The sequence below is a fragment of the Rana temporaria genome, chromosome 9, assembly GCF_905171775.1.
Source record: "Rana temporaria chromosome 9, aRanTem1.1, whole genome shotgun sequence".
NCBI classification, from domain to species: Eukaryota; Metazoa; Chordata; class Amphibia; order Anura; family Ranidae; genus Rana; species Rana temporaria.
In genome coordinates, this window is record NC_053497.1 from 18276684 (window position 1) to 18292377 (window position 15694).

The window sequence follows — 15694 nt, forward strand, 5'->3', positions numbered from 1 at the left end:
GGTTTTAATGGGAGGAATAGTGCTACCTTGTTGATATCAGTGATAATAGTGCCCCATTGTTGACATCAGTGAGAATCGTGCCCTATTGATGGTGTCAGTAGGTGGAATGGTGCTCCATCATAGGTGTCGGTGGGCGGAATAATGACCCATTGATGGAGCACCATTCCCCCTGCTGACACCATAATTGGTGTCAGTTGATGGAAAAGTGCCCGAAAGGCCAGATGAAGACAACCAAAGGACCACAGTTTGGAGACCACTGATCTACAGTGTCTGTAGAATGTAATTTTCCACCATTATTTATCGGCCTCCTTTTGGCGATGGCAACCCTTGTTCCTCCTTGGGAAGCAAAACTTATATCTATGTTATTTTATTATTGTACTGTGCATCATCCTCACAGCATGGCACTGATGTTCTTGTGTCATTAGACTATGAGAGGTATCCACATTACCTTTGATTTGAATATTCTCCACTGCCCCATCCTGCTGCTTTCCTACAACAAAAGAGGGGTGACAAACACAAGACATGAAAACAGACAAGACACACTGCGCACAGTAGACACAGAAGACATACGTAGGGTATGGTGGGATAGTTGGGCCATGCCAAATAACAGCCAAAGCAACATAAAACATGGAACAGTGAGTGGCTAATGGAAAGGGGGTGGGACATCGCCAAATTCCAGGTAGGAGAACCATTAAAAAAAACAAAAGCATTTTAAAAAGGATATTTTACACCTATCTGCAGATTTACTGTATCGTTGCCTCTTCAAACAGGTGAATGTTGTGTATATAAAACGGTCTGTGAAGGTTCTCATTTGTCCAGGTCATGAAATATCTAATAATAGTCACATTCAACTGGACCTTTTCGGTAATGATGAAGATGTTTCGTAGGTTTTTCAAGCCATTCTTCAGTTCAAATGAGTGTTAGGAAATTACCCCAACATTGATATCCACAGAAGAAGCACCAACACCTTCATCCAATTACAATGGAAAGTCAGATATTAATGACGACAGGATGGGAGGTGCGAAAATTGTGAAAGCCTATTCTAGTAATAACATTCCATCCATAATGTCGGGAAATTGAATTAAACATTAATCTTTGATGGCTAAAGGGGTGAGCTACACAGTTAGACTGGTTGAAAAAAGTCCATCCAGTTCAACCAATAAAAGGGGGAAAAAAACATACAATCCCATATACACAATCCTACACCCTCAGTTGATCCAGAGGCAAAAAACGAGGGTTGTCCCGATACTGAGCATTTGCGCGAGTACTTGTACTCGCGCAAATGCTCCCGATGCTTCACCCGATACTTTTTTCCCCCAGAGAGCGGGTGGAGTGGGGGCGGAGAGGGGGCAGAGAGAGGAGCAGTCCTCAAAGAGAAAGCCAAGCCCCCCCCCGCCGCCAACTAGTTGATCAGCACGGGGAACATTACAGCTTTCATTTGAATAGCTGTGTGTTCCCCGCCGCGCCTCGTCATATATAGCCACTCCCCCTTGCCCGGGCACTCTGATAGACAGATCACCCATCCCAGGATTGGATGGGTAATCTGTCTATCAAAGTGCCCGGACAAGGGGGAGGGGCTATATATGACGACGCACGGCGGGGAACACACAGATATTCACATGAAAGCTGTAAAGTTCCCCGCGCTGATCAACTAGGCAATGGCGGCGGCGGGCTTGGCTTTCTCTGTGGGGACATGGCTGCATTTGTGGGGGGACATGGCTGCATTTGTAGGGGGACATGGCTGCATTTGTGGGGACACATGGCTGCATTTGTGGGGACACATGGCTGCATTTGTGGAGTACATGAAAAAAAGTATCGGTACTTGTAAAAAAAAGTGGTATCGGGACAACCCTACAAAAAAAACCAACAAAGCATGATCCAATTAGCTCTAGAAAAGGGTTTCTGATCCCCTGAGAGGCAATCAGATATTCCCTGGATCAACCTTACCTATAATTGTCAGTACCCAGTTAAATTATGTACATTTAGGAAACAATCCAGGCTTTTTAAAATCAATCTACTGAGCTAGCCAGAACCACCTCTTGAGGGAGTCTATTCCACATCTCTTTAGCCTGGTACACATGGGCCAAGTGTTGGGCGACATTAGCCGGTTTAATAAAAAAGTCCTGTGTGTATAGGAAAACCAGCAACCAACTGAATGACCGGAATGTTCTGGGGGGGGGGGGGGGGGGGGGTTGGCGTTCCCCTGTCAGAACACAATAGAACAACAGAGGGGAGCACTGTACTAGCATTTAATTGTTAGTACAGCAGTGGCGTGTACGAGGCTTTACTGTGAACAAACCTTTCTGTATTTGGAGATGAAATCTCCTTTCCTCTAGACTTAAAGAGTACCCCCTTATCCATAGGCGACTGATACAAAGGAAAAATGTTTCCCTTTGAGGCTGGGATCACACTATTACGAATTGGATGAGGTTTCCCTGCATCCAATACGCATGTCAGGAGCCTGTGACCGGCTCTCAACAGAGTCGGTTCACACAGCTCCCGGACGGCTGCGGAGCCAATTGCACAGGAGTCCTGTGTGTCTTCTGGTCCGTTTCAGGTCTGAATTCAGCCAAAAATTCAGACCGAAATCAGACCTAAGACGGTGAACAGGAACGCACCGATCCCCCTGCCGTTAGCCACTCCGCACGGCAGTGTGAACCCAGCCTAAGACAGCACTCTATTTTTTAGCTCTTAAAAAGCCCCAGGAGGGAACCAAGGTGATTTGATAATACATACCATTGGAAAATTAGACCTTCATATTGTCAATATCTAAAAGACTTGATTTATGAGGGGATATCGAAATTTAAAGTTGCCTATGATGCTACAGTACCCTTACACTTAAATGGACTTGGCTATGGCTGAGCACAAATTCCAAAATGGACCCATCGTTTTTGAGAGGCATGAAGGTGCCAGTCTAATGCCCTTGTGAGGATTACTGCTTCATGGTATTTTTTAACATTTCAGAAGGCTCAGCCCTCCATCTGGTTTGGGTCCATACAAGAGTTTAATGTTTAGGCTTGGTTTTGCTTCTTTGCAAGGAATTACATATCCGATTGTAGCAAAGACGGAAGTGGGATAGGAAGCATCTGCATGTGGTATAATATTCTCGGGAGTATGGTCATCGTTATAATATTTATGTGACCCAGCCAAGTAAAGTGTGGACCCCTGCTGTGAGCTCCGCAGAGAGATAGGAACCCAGCCTAAATCCTATGGGACTTTTCACACCACTGCGCTGTGGGTGCACCGGAAATTCTCAGGAAACCAGGGGTCAAGTCCTGGGGAAAAAAGTGTGGGAACTCCCACCCAAGATCCACTCCCCCACCAAAAAAAAATAATTATACGCTCATATGCATAATTACTAAACCGCAAGTTCTTTCTAAATCCCGCGATAACTCGCGGCAGACCTCCGCAATGTCTCCTGGGAACAATGACAAAAGCCCCCAGGAGACATTGCGGCATCGAGGAAGTGACGGAATACCCACACACTACCTGATAAATCCATATACAGGAAGCGGCCAGTAACATAAAAGATTACTAAGGTTCGCCTGCCCCTGACAGTGACTCGAGCTGGGCATCGCCGCTTAGTGAAGGATTGGCTCGGGCTGCTCTCAGCTGCTCTAGTCCTGCAAAGGGAACTGAGTTCCTGCTGTGAAAAAATTGCAGGAACTCAGTTCTCACACGTTCCCGCAGGACTTGAGACCTGCAGGAAACGTATCTGAAACATTTGCTACAGAGCAATGTGAAAGGGAGCTTGCACAGGGGGTCTGGTGCTAGAATTATTGCTCTCACTCTGACATTCGTGTCAATACCTCACGTGTGATGCGATCAGTGTTTATGTATGCATGCCGAACTGATGCATGTGTTGGCCTTTGTGCACAAGCATGGTGGAACAGAAGGGCTTTAAAAATATATTTTTTTATCGCTTATTTTCTTTTAATTTCTTTACTTTTACAGTGTCTCTACATCTATTTATTTTTGCTACATTTTATTTCTGTCACAAGGACAGAGATCCATTTGATGAAATGCTTGTTTACATGCTGGGGGAATCAGAAATCGGAACTAAAGCCAGTGGTGCGGCTGACTTACCATAGACGTGCTCAGGGGCCGGATCTTCCCCTGATTATCTCTATGGTATTAGAAACCGGAAGTGACAAGTATTTTATCACTTCCGGTTTTTAATACCATAGAGATGATCAGGGAAGATTCGGTCCCCAATCACCTTTATGGTAAGCCACCTGAATCACTGGCTTCAGTCCAGGGCTATCTGGTGGGACATTTGTAAAAGCAATCCAGCGGATAATTAGCCACTAGACTTTCACAAAGCCCATCGCTGGCTGAAAAAAACAATACCTGCTGCAGGCATCATCCCGGTATAACCACCCTGACCAAATGACGTACATGTCATGGTGGTCAGCAGTGGGCAAACGGCACCTCTAACAAACAAATGGCTCAACATAGTAAGGATAACTCTACGAATCAAGGCTCAATCCTTTTCCCACACCTTAAAGCGGAGGTCCACGCAAACCCCCCCCCCCTGGTGTGACATTTGTCACCTTTCAGGGGGAGGGGGTGCAGATATACAGGTATTTGCACCCACTTCCGGGAATAGACTGGTCACTCCCCTTCCTGCCCTGACCCCCGCTGTCTTCTGGGAAACACACTGGTCCCAGGACAGCAGGGACGAGTGAGGGCGGGCCGTGCCGCTCGCGCATGCGCAGTAGGGAACTGGGCAGTGAAGCCGCAAGGCTTTATTTCCTGATTCTCAAGGATGGCGGTGGGGGCAGCCAAAAGAAGGGTAATTGCTTGGCTTCGGGATCGCGGGCGCGCTGGACAGGCAAGTGTCCATTTATTAAAAGTCAGCAGCTGCAGAATTTGTAGCTGCTGGCTTTTAAAAAATAAAATAAAAATTCAGGTGCACCTCCACTATAAGGTAAAGGGACATTTTTTTTTTAGGAAAGTAATATGTACATTTTGGACAGAGTAGATAACTGGTTCGCAAGAGGCTGGAAAGAGGTCATCTATATCAAATCAGAACATCCATCATTGAGCAGGGGGCCTTAAACATCATCTGCCTCCCACATGTAATGCCGTTTTAACATCTCCGCCAAAACATTTTGACAACAATTCACACCTTCAGACTTGTAAATTGAGGGATTAATATTTATGAAGCCTGCCTGACACCAAGAGAGAGATTATGTAAACTATTTTCCGGAGTATAAGACGACCTTTTGGATGCAAAAAAATGCATCCAAAGTCGGGGTTCGTCTTATACGCCGGTACCTGTCTCCGTCAGGCTGCAGGCATCCATGATTTAAAAACTTGCGCCTCCTCCTCAGACTGTTCCGCGATAGGTGGAACACTCATTTTCCCAGCAGGGCCTCTGTTCAGTGTTCCGCTAATCACGGATGCCTTCTCATCCTCGGACGAGAGAACACCCATGATAGGCGGAACACTGCTGGGAAAATGAGTGTTCCGCCTATCACGGAACAGTCTGAGGAGAAGGCGTGGCTGTTGAATCATGGATGCCCGCAGCCTGGAAGCCAAAATCTGAAAAGAAAGTAAGGTAGGGAGATCGTCTTGGCCGGCACAGTGGAGGAATGTGGTGGCACAGTGGAGGCATGTAATGGCACAGTGGAGGCATGTGATGGCACATTGGAGGCATGTGATGGCACATTGGAGGCATGTGATAGCACAGTGGAGGCATGTGATGGCACAGTGGAGGCATGTAGTGGCACAGTGGAGGCATGTATTGAAATGGCACAGTGGAGGCATGTAATGGCACAGTGGAGGCATGCAATGTAATGGCACAGTGGAGGCATGTAAGGTAATGGCACAGTGAGGCATGTAATGGCACAGTGAGGCATGTAATGGCACAGTGGAGGCATGTAATGGCACAGTGGAGGCATGTAATGTAATGGCACAGTGAGGCATGTAATGCCACAGTGGGGGCATGTAATGTAATGTAATGGCACAGTGAGGCATGTAATGTAATGGCACAGTGAGGCATGTACAGGGATGGACTGGCCATTGGGACTACAGGGAGTTTCCCGGTGGGCCGATGGATCAGTGGGCCGGCTTCAGTGACAGCAGACCGCCGCCCCCCCTCCGCACCTCTGGCTTTCCCTTTTCGCAGCGCTCACCTCCTCTCCCTACCCGCAGCGCTCACCTGGGGGGGAACAGAGAAGCAGGGACGACGACAGAGGAGCATGGGGGAGGGGACAGACAGCTGACTCAACAGCTATGGCCTGGGGGTTTCTCACTTCTGCCTAATCTTGTCCCATAAGGGGGGGCACCGAACTGATTCTTTGCCCCGGGTGAAATAATGTCTAGCTTCCCCACTGGTACTGCCTACAAGAGTACCAGTACCAGTAATTCTACTCTAATAAAGTAGAATGGCTAGTGGCTAGTGAAGGGGGAGAGGGGGCTTGGGTGGCCGGGGAAGGGGTGCGGGAGTTGTCCGGCCGCCATGGGAGAGACCTGTCAAAGTGGGCCAGTCTGGATGAAGTCCAGGGCCAAATTTTTGTCCCAGTTCAGCCCTGGGCATGTAATGTAATGTAATGGCACAGTGAGGCATGTAATGTAATGGCACAGTGAGATCTGAAAAAAAGCCTGTTTCTGTCAGCGGTTGTTCCTGTCAGCGGTTGTTCTGGCTACCCCTCAGCTTCCAGAAAGACTAGTAGGAAGGGGGTAGTCTTATACCGCGAGTATATCCAAAAACCAACAATTTTCATAAATGCCATCCTTTCCTTAGACAATAGCATCTGCCTTTGCATGGTAGTTAGATCAAGGTGTCCATGCTACCTGTGTGGATATAAATGAAATGCTTGGTTATACTCCTGACACTCGTTAGAACTGATAAGGTGGCTTGGATAAGCAATAAAACATCTTCTACAGAACAAGTCTTGTTGCATATTGCCTCGTACACACGACCGAACATGTCCGCTGAAACTGGTCCGGCGGATCAGTTTCCGTGGACATGTTCGGTCGTGTGTACGGCCGACCGGACAATTTTCCGGCGGATCGGACAGGTTTCCAGCAGACAAATGTTTCTTAGCATGCTAAGAAACATGTCCGCTGGAAGCCTGTCCGTCGGACATGTTCGGTCGTCTGTACGACTCACCGGATATGTCCGCTTGGCCGAAAGCCCTCGTATGCGTCGAAGTGATTTGACGCATGCGTGGAAGCATTGACCTTCCAGGGTAGCGCACGTCGCTGCGTCATCGTCGCGGCGATGGCGCGGCCACGTCACCGCGTATCCTGTCTGTATCTGTTTGATGGTGTGTACAACCATCAGACAGAAATCTCTGAGCGGACATGTCCGATGAAAACGGTCCGCGGACCGTTTTCATCGGACATGTCCCCTCGTGTGTACGAGGCCTATGACTACTAACAAATGCGTTCCTAAAACTGTTCCCATAATGTGCATAAACAAAGATGTCTGCTCCTTACTGTACTTAGATGGAGAAGCTAAAGAGAAAATAAGGGTGCCATAAAGAAAACAAGACGGAGAAGTTTTGGCAACTGCAACATGGAAATAGTTATGAGGTCTTGATGAAACTTTAAAATACAGAAATCTGATGGTGGGTGAATATTTGGTTTGAACATGTTTGTGCTGTTTTCAGTCTGTCTACTATGTACGTTTCTATCAACCTATCCATATAGTGTATATTAAGAGAGAGGTTTAGGCCTTCAAACATTTCATCATTTTTCCAGACCGCCGTGGCGACACTAGGAATTATTTCTACCACTTCCTCCTCTTAAAACATATAATCGGAAAATCTGAAAATTGGACTGAAATCAAAAATTGAATTACGCTCAGCACTGGAACGGACAGGCGTCACATTTTATCTGCCAACTTCTTAGCAGAAATAAACTAGCAAAAGCTATTTGCCGATTTGCAGAGCTCTGTCATCTAAAAATACTTCTGGTAAATAAGCGACACTGACAGCTCCTGCTGCAAGTTTTACCCGTCATCCACCTTGTCAAGGCAGACATTCTATGGGACAAACCCCTATTCATGACATAGCATGCAGCACAAACTTTGCCCATTGAACTACCGATGACGCTGAGCCTTAGTTACAAAAAACAGTTAACATTCCCGGCATGCCGGAAATGCTAGCTGTCACATTTGCTTGTGCTCTCAACCAAACTGTCAAACCATCCAATGGCTGGTTTCATAACAGGTCACATGTACAGCATTATGGCAGTTACAGATTAAACATAGGTCAAGATGGCCGCTTCCTTGGCTGAAAACGATAGGAGGGTTTACTTCCTCTTTAAGAAACTCAAAATATGGAACCCTCACCCCTACTACGTGGCTAGCTCTTCCGCCTTGCAGCACTAGGGTCGCCGGTTCAAATGCCAACCACGACACTACCTGCCTAGAGATTGCGGCCCGGATTCGCAGACAGCAGCGCACATTTATGCCGCCGTAGCGCAAATAATATATGCTACGCCGATGCAGCGCAGAGAGGCAAGCACAGAATTCACAAAGCCAGTGCTCCCAAAACTGCGATGGGTTTCTAAGGCATAAGCCAGCGTAGGTGGAAGTGGGCGTGACCCATGCAAATGAGCCGTGACCCCATGCAAATGATGGGCCGAGCGCCAGACAGATACGTATAACGAACTGCGCATGTGCCGGGACGTGGACGCATTTCCGTGCGCATGCTTACAACCATGTCGGAAAAACAACTGCCTAAGATACGCCGGATCACTGTGTACGCCCTGAACGTAATCTACGCCCAGTCACACACGTCCAACGTAAATTACGCAGGCTTGGGTTCCCTAGTGCAGCCCTTTGCATGGATGCTGCTGAGTTACACCTCCTTTATGGGGCATAACTTTACGCCGGACGTATAACTTACGCGCACTGCATCGGTCGCACGTACGTTCGTGAATCGGCGTATTTTCCTCATTTGCATATTTTAATGGCTGATCAATGTGAGCGTAAATATGCGCCCAGCGTAAATGTGTGCCCACCCTACGCCGGCGTAGGCAAGTTACGTCGGCGGGATGAAGCCTGTTTTTAGGCGCATCTCAGTTTGTGGGTCTGGTGCACAGATACGACGGCGCATTTTTGCACTTACGCGGCGTATCTGGAGATACGTCGGCGCAAGTGCTTTGTGAATCCGGGCCTGCATGTTCTCCCTGTGCCAGAGTGGGTTTCTCACGGGTACTCCAGTTTCTTCCCACACTCCAAAGACATGCAAGTAGGTTAATTGGCTCCTGTCTAAATTGGACCTAGTGTATGAACGAGAGTTAGGGACCTTAGATTGTAAGCTCCTTGAGAGCAGGGACTGATTTGAATGTACAATATATATGTAAAGTGCTGCGTAAATTGGCGGTGCTATATAAGTGTCTATAATAATTCTAAAAGTAGACTCACACCAAGTTTATTTTAACATTCTCCCCATTGCACTAATGCAGTGATGGCGAACCTTGGCACCCCAGATGTTTTGGAACTACATTTCCCATAAGGCTCAACTACACTGCAAAGTGCATGAGAATCATGGGAAATGTAGTTCCAAAACATCTGGGGTGCCAAGGTTCTCCATCACTGCCCTAATGTACAATCTTCTGAAAACTTCATAATTTTTTCTAACACTGCTCCATGTTTAGTGGGGTGCTTGAACCGAACTGTTGCTGAAGGGGCATGAATCCTCTGGCAAAAGGGAGGAGTGTTCTTGGACACAACCAATAATTAATCGACCGCTGCCAAGGTTTTACGAGTTAGAGCATGACCAAGTCTGAAGTCATGGTGGGTCAGTATATAAAAACATTTCTCAGCAAAATATATTATAGAGCAATTGGCGTAATATAAAAAAAGGACACAGGTCAGGGTTACGGCTTGTTTTAGGATGGCCCTAGTGCAGTTCCTACTTCTAACTTTTTGCTGATGCATTTTCTGTAATTAAAAATAACCGAGAACACCAAGGAGAGCAAGACAATTTTGTAAAGTTTCAGGTGCAGAGAGTTTACTACAGGATAACCTGAAAACAAGGAGCTGGTGTGTGATTAAGCCAAGAGTGTCTTCCCAAAACTGAAATCTGAATTTTGAGCTTACTTTGGTCTACATGTTAATAGAGTTCAGCCTAACCTAGATCATTAGCACCCATTAAATATCCATCTGACTATACAGAATGTTCCCGTATTTGAGACATACAATTAAGCCGCTTAATTTCTGTTTGAACAACATCCCCTGATGAAGGCACGTGATGTGACGAACACGCGTCGGGACTTTGAGCACTGGTAGCAGCACCTGACGGACGGTAAACGAGCGCGGCGCTCGTAGGATATGATACCGCCACAAGACTGCCCCATGTGAGTTTTTTATTGATGTTTTTCACGTTTTAATAAAACCTGTTTGTACGGAATTACGCGATGTGCCCCCTTTCTTCTCCTTCCTCCACCCCCTCCATTTTCATATGAGCGATCGGCTCCACGGACATTGAAGGGAGAGAGCTGTGGCAGTGAGAAGCTAGGGAGACGAGCTCGGCGCTCGTGGAGATAGGCACCCCTTTCCTACACAGAGTGTAAGTTGTGTGAGTTCACATCCATCCACCATATACAGAGTAACCCTTTTTGTGGTATTAGAACCACGCTTCAGCATCTTCATTATATTTCCCACATATATGGCCGACTACTGAGATCCACCAGGAAGACAACCATTCACTGAGAGGCTAGAGCACTGTTATTTTGGCTTTGAGTGACAGCCGGGAGGTAAGCTGCAAGGATCACTAACGGTGTGGGTGCACGTTTTGGATTTGATTTTCCCGCACATCTCCATTCATTTGGTTCTGGAACTTTTTTTTTCACTTTCGACCATTCACCTATTGATTTCTGCAGACAGCATTCTTTGGAACTTTGGCTCCCTCTCTACATTTGAGTTTACTTAAACTGTACCTCACTTCTGGTCAATTAAGGAAGTTCATCACAATGATGGGCCAGTAGTGGAGTGGTGGGGTGTGCTAAAGTACTAATATCCTAGCTGAAAACAACATTTGCATAATAGAGTTCCCTGGACTTCTGAGATTTTCTAGAAGTTTTAGCTTTATGCAAATAATTAAAGGTACCTTCTATTTCATTGAAGCAATGGCTTTACCATCAGACCAGCTATTATTGAATGCCGGTGGCTGTTTTATTGTCTGTTTTAATATACACTTGATGGTGTTGGCCTGGAAAACCTTTGTTTTCAACATGGCAATGTTCCAGCTGCTTTACACTGGTTTGAAAACAAACTGATGCCCAGTGGTATCTGGACGTTGGAATTTGGCTTAAAGCGGAGGTTCATACAAAAAGTGAACCTCTGCTTTTTGGGTCCCTCCCCCCCTCCGGTGTCACATTTGACACTTTTCAGGGGGGAGGGGGGTGCAGATACCTGTCTGAGACAGGTATTTGCACCACTTCCGGGTTCGGATCCCCGCGGGGAATCCAGCCTGTCACATCAACCCCCCCGCTGTCTTTTGGGAAACACTGTTCCCATGCGCAGTAGGGAATCGGGCAGTGAAGCCGCAAGGCTTCACTTCCTGATTCCCTCAGCAAGGATGGCATCGCGGGCGCACTGGACAGGTAAGTGTCCATTTTTTAAAAGTCAGCAGCTGCCGTATTTGTAGCTGCTAGCTTGTATAAAAAAAATTTGGCCGAACCTCCGCTTTAACCTATGCAACCAAGGGAGCCTCTTCTTTTTGTGTGATTAGACTTGAACACAATGGCCCGGATTCATGTAGATCGGCGCATCTTTAGAGTGGCGTAGCGCATCTCATATGCGCTACGCCGACGTAACATTGAGAGGCAAGAACAGTATTCACAAAGCACACGCTCCCAACGTTGCGACGGCGTAATGTAAATTGTCCGGCGTAAGCCAGAGTAATTCAAAGTAGGAGGGAAGTGGGCGTGATCCATTAAAATAAAGCTTAACCCCATGCAAATGATGGGCCGAACGAACGGCGCATGCACGCGCATGCTCAGAATCACATTGAATTTACTCCCTAAGATACGACGGCTCAATGCCTACGATGTTAACGTAACCTATGCTCAGCCCCATTCACATACGACTTACGTAAACGACGTATAATACGACGGCTGTTCCGTCGTCCATACCTTTGCATGGGATGCGCCTCCTATAGGTGGAATAACTTTACGCCAGACGTACGCCTTACGTAAACGGCGTATACTACTGCGACGGGCGCAAGTACGTTCGTGAATCGGCGTATCTCGGTCATTTGCATATTCGACGCGTAAATCAGTGGAAGCGCCCCTTGCGGCCAGCGTAAATATGCGCCCAGGCTCCGACGGCGTAGGAAACTTACGTTGGTCGGAAGAAGCCACATTTCAGGCGTATCTAGCATTAAGAATCAGGCGCATAGATATGACGGCGCATCTGTGCACTTACGCGGCGTATAGAAAGATACGTCGGCGTAAGTGCTTTGAGAATCCGGGCCTATGTATTTAGTAAAGCAAACCTATAAAAAACAATTTTCCTCCAATCGATATGTAGGAGCCATTTTTCTTTCTTTTCTTTTAGTGTGTACATCTATTTTGTATTGAAAGGTTAATAATAGGTTTTAAGTAGCTTGTTAGATGAATCGCCTACAGTTTTTTGGGACTCTTGAAAACCCAGAAGGCAAGTTCTTAGCACCAGAATTCTCAGGATTTCCCACTTCCCCTATCCATCAAAAAGTGTTAAGCCGCGTACACACGACCATTTTTCATGTCATGGACAAAATGCTATTTTTTAAATTAGTCATTAAAAACGACCGTGTGTGGGCTTTTTTCTCGTCATGAAAAATGATCGTGTGTACGCGGCTTTACACTGCCCTTGCTACCAGGGAGACAATAGACTTTAGTCATGAACCTATTGGACCACTTTTAGTCTATAGGCCCATACGCAGGATTGGACTTTTTGACAACAAATGTCCGAAGGATGTGCTTTATCGGACAATCTGACCGTGTGTATGTTCCATCGGACAATTGTTTTTCGTTTCTTCAACAGACAAATGTTCGCTGTGAATGCTCTCAAACTTTCCGGCAACAAATGTCTGATGGAGGATAATCCTATCGTGTATACACAAGTCCATCGGACTAAATTCCAAAGTACAAACACGCATGCTCAGAACCAATGCTAAAGATTGGACAACAATAGCAGAAGTTGCCCAAAGGGTGGCGGTAAAGAGCTGAAAAACCACGTGATTTGGTGAAAGTTGGCTGAAAATGTTCTGCCGTGTGTATGCCGAACAAGTTCACCGCCAACGCCCATTCGGACAGAAATCCACGGAAAAGTCAGATGGAAGTCCGATCGTGTGTATGTGGCTTTAGAGTGTTTTTACACTTTAGAGAAGGCTTTAACTGAGGTTTTTGTGCTAAATGCAGCTAAATCTTTCATAAATCCAGGTTAGAAAATAAAATCAAATGTATTCCACGGTTAAAAAAAAAAAAAAAAAACATACTTAAAGCGGAGTTCCACCTAAAAATGGAACTTCCGCTTAACCCACTCCTCTCCCCCTTACATGCCACATTTGGCATGTAATTTTTTTTGGGGGGGAGTGGGGGCTTCAGGAGAAGGGGACTTCCTGTCCCACTTCCTCCTTCCGCCGAGGGGCTGGAAAGGCGATTAGCTTAATCGCCTTTTCACAGCCCCTCCCTGTAGACGAGCGCCTGTCCAATCGGACGGCGCCGCGCCGCTCGCGCATGCGCAGTGGGTGCCCGGCCGTGAAGCCGAAAGCTGTCACTGCCGGGTGCCTACACTAAGAATGAAGACGCTGGAGCCGTGGAGCAGGTAAGTGTCTGTTTATTAAAAGCCAGCAGCTACACTTTTTGTAGCTGCTGACTTTTAATAAACTTAAAAAAAAGGTGGAAAATCCCTTTAAGTATGGAGGAAAAAAAACTAGACTCATACAGTAACTACACCTGCATGATACCTGACTACAAATAAGCAGTAAATCCATAGTGACTATTTTTATTTTCTGAGGCTCCACCTCGGCTGGTTTTCCCTGTACCCTAAGGTTAATTGACATCACAGAACACTTTTCGGTCTCTTCCTGTGTCTGTATCCTCATTAGATTTCACACATGGTTTAAACATGGACTGGCTAAGGATGTAGTCCCCAGAAACTTGTTCTCGTAACTAGCAATGGTCATCATCAGTGTATTCATTTGTTGTTGCCCTGTGCCACAAATGCCCATTTTGGTAACCCACGTCCTTGCTTCCAACACTAGCTATACATGTGTATTGTGCATGTGGAAAAATGTTAATTACAAGTCGTAATGGAGTATCTACTATTTCATGGTACCCAAACACGTTAAACTATAAAGGCACAACACAAAAAGGTGTTAGGAAATTTCTTTAAAATGATGGTGACTATTCCCTAGGCCATAGGTGCTGGACCCTTTAACGACAGGACCCAAGTATCAGTTTGCCTTTTACACCATCACTCATGTATCAATGTGCCTTTTATCCAGGACTCCAGTATCGGCGTGTTTTTATTAGCAGGGCCTATGTGTCACTGTGCCTTTTAAATTTGGGCCCATGGGTCAGTTTGCCTTTTACACTGGGGGCCATGGGTCAGTGTGCCTTTTACACTGGGGCCCATGGGTTAGTGTGCCTTTTACACTGGGGGCCGTGGGTCAGTGTGCCTTTTACACTGGGGGCCATGGGTTAGTGTGCCTTTTACACTGGGGACCATGGGTCAGTGTGCCTTTTACACTTGGGACCATGGGTCAGTGTGCCTTTTACACTGGGGGCCATGGGTTAGTGTGCCTTTTACACTGGGGACCATGGGTCAGTGTGCCTTTTACACTTGGGACCATGGGTCAGTGTGCCTTTTACACTGGGGGCCATGGGTTAGTGTGCCTTTTACACTGGGGACCATGGGTCAGTGTGCCTTTTACACTGGGGCCCATGGGTCAGTGTGCCTTTTATACTGGGGACCATGGGTTAGTGTGCCTTTTACACTGGGGGCCATGGGTTAGTGTGCCTTTTACACTGGGGACCATGGGTCAGTGTGCCTTTTACACTGGGGACCATGGGTTAGTGTGCCTTTTATACTGGGGGCCATGGGTCAGTGTGCCTTTTACACTGGGGACCATGGGTTAGTGTGCCTTTTACACTGGGAGCCATGGGTCAGTGTGCCTTTTACACTGGGGACCATGGGTTAGTGTGTCTTTTACACTGGGGACCATGCGTTAGTGTGCCTTTTATACTGGGGATCATGGGTTAGTGTACCTTTTACACTAGGGACCATGGGTTAGTGTGCCCTTTACACCAGGACCCAAGGGCCAATGTATCTTTAAACCAGGGCTCAAGTACCAGTGTGCCTTGTACACTGGGTCCCATGTATCAGTGTGCCCTTTACATTAGGGCCAACATATACATTAGGGCCAACATGTAAGCCTGCCTTTTACACCAGGACCAACCATCACCATAGGGTTGATTTACTAAAACTGGAGAGTTTCCATTTTTTTTGTCAAACCCTAATTGAACAAGCTTGAAGTTAGAAGCTCATTGGCTACCATGCACAGCTGTACCAGATTTTGCACTCTAAGGTTTAAGTAAATCAACCCTATGGTGATAGTTGGTCTTGGTGTAAAAGGCAGGCTAAAACGTGGGCCTATGTCTCTTACACCAGGGGCCACATGTCAGTGTGCCTGAGTTGGAAGCTCACCAAGGTCTGTCAATGTGTTAATTTATTACATTCCCA

At 46.7% G+C, this 15694-nt stretch overlaps 1 protein-coding gene across 8 annotated transcripts in view; it reads right to left on the minus strand.

Moving 5' to 3' along the window:
* The window catches only part of ATP2B3 (ATPase plasma membrane Ca2+ transporting 3), a 436284-nt gene that overhangs the window by 115901 nt on the left and 304689 nt on the right, over positions 1-15694 (minus strand). For 5 of the 8 annotated variants that reach the window (XM_040322885.1, XM_040322883.1, XM_040322887.1 and 2 more), the window contains one exon: positions 449-490. The exons of the other annotated variants lie outside the window; for them this stretch is intronic. In XM_040322885.1, the coding sequence (XP_040178819.1) occupies positions 449-490 (42 nt within the window). The remainder of the gene's footprint in view (positions 1-448; positions 491-15694) is intronic. 8 annotated transcript variants of the gene reach the window in all.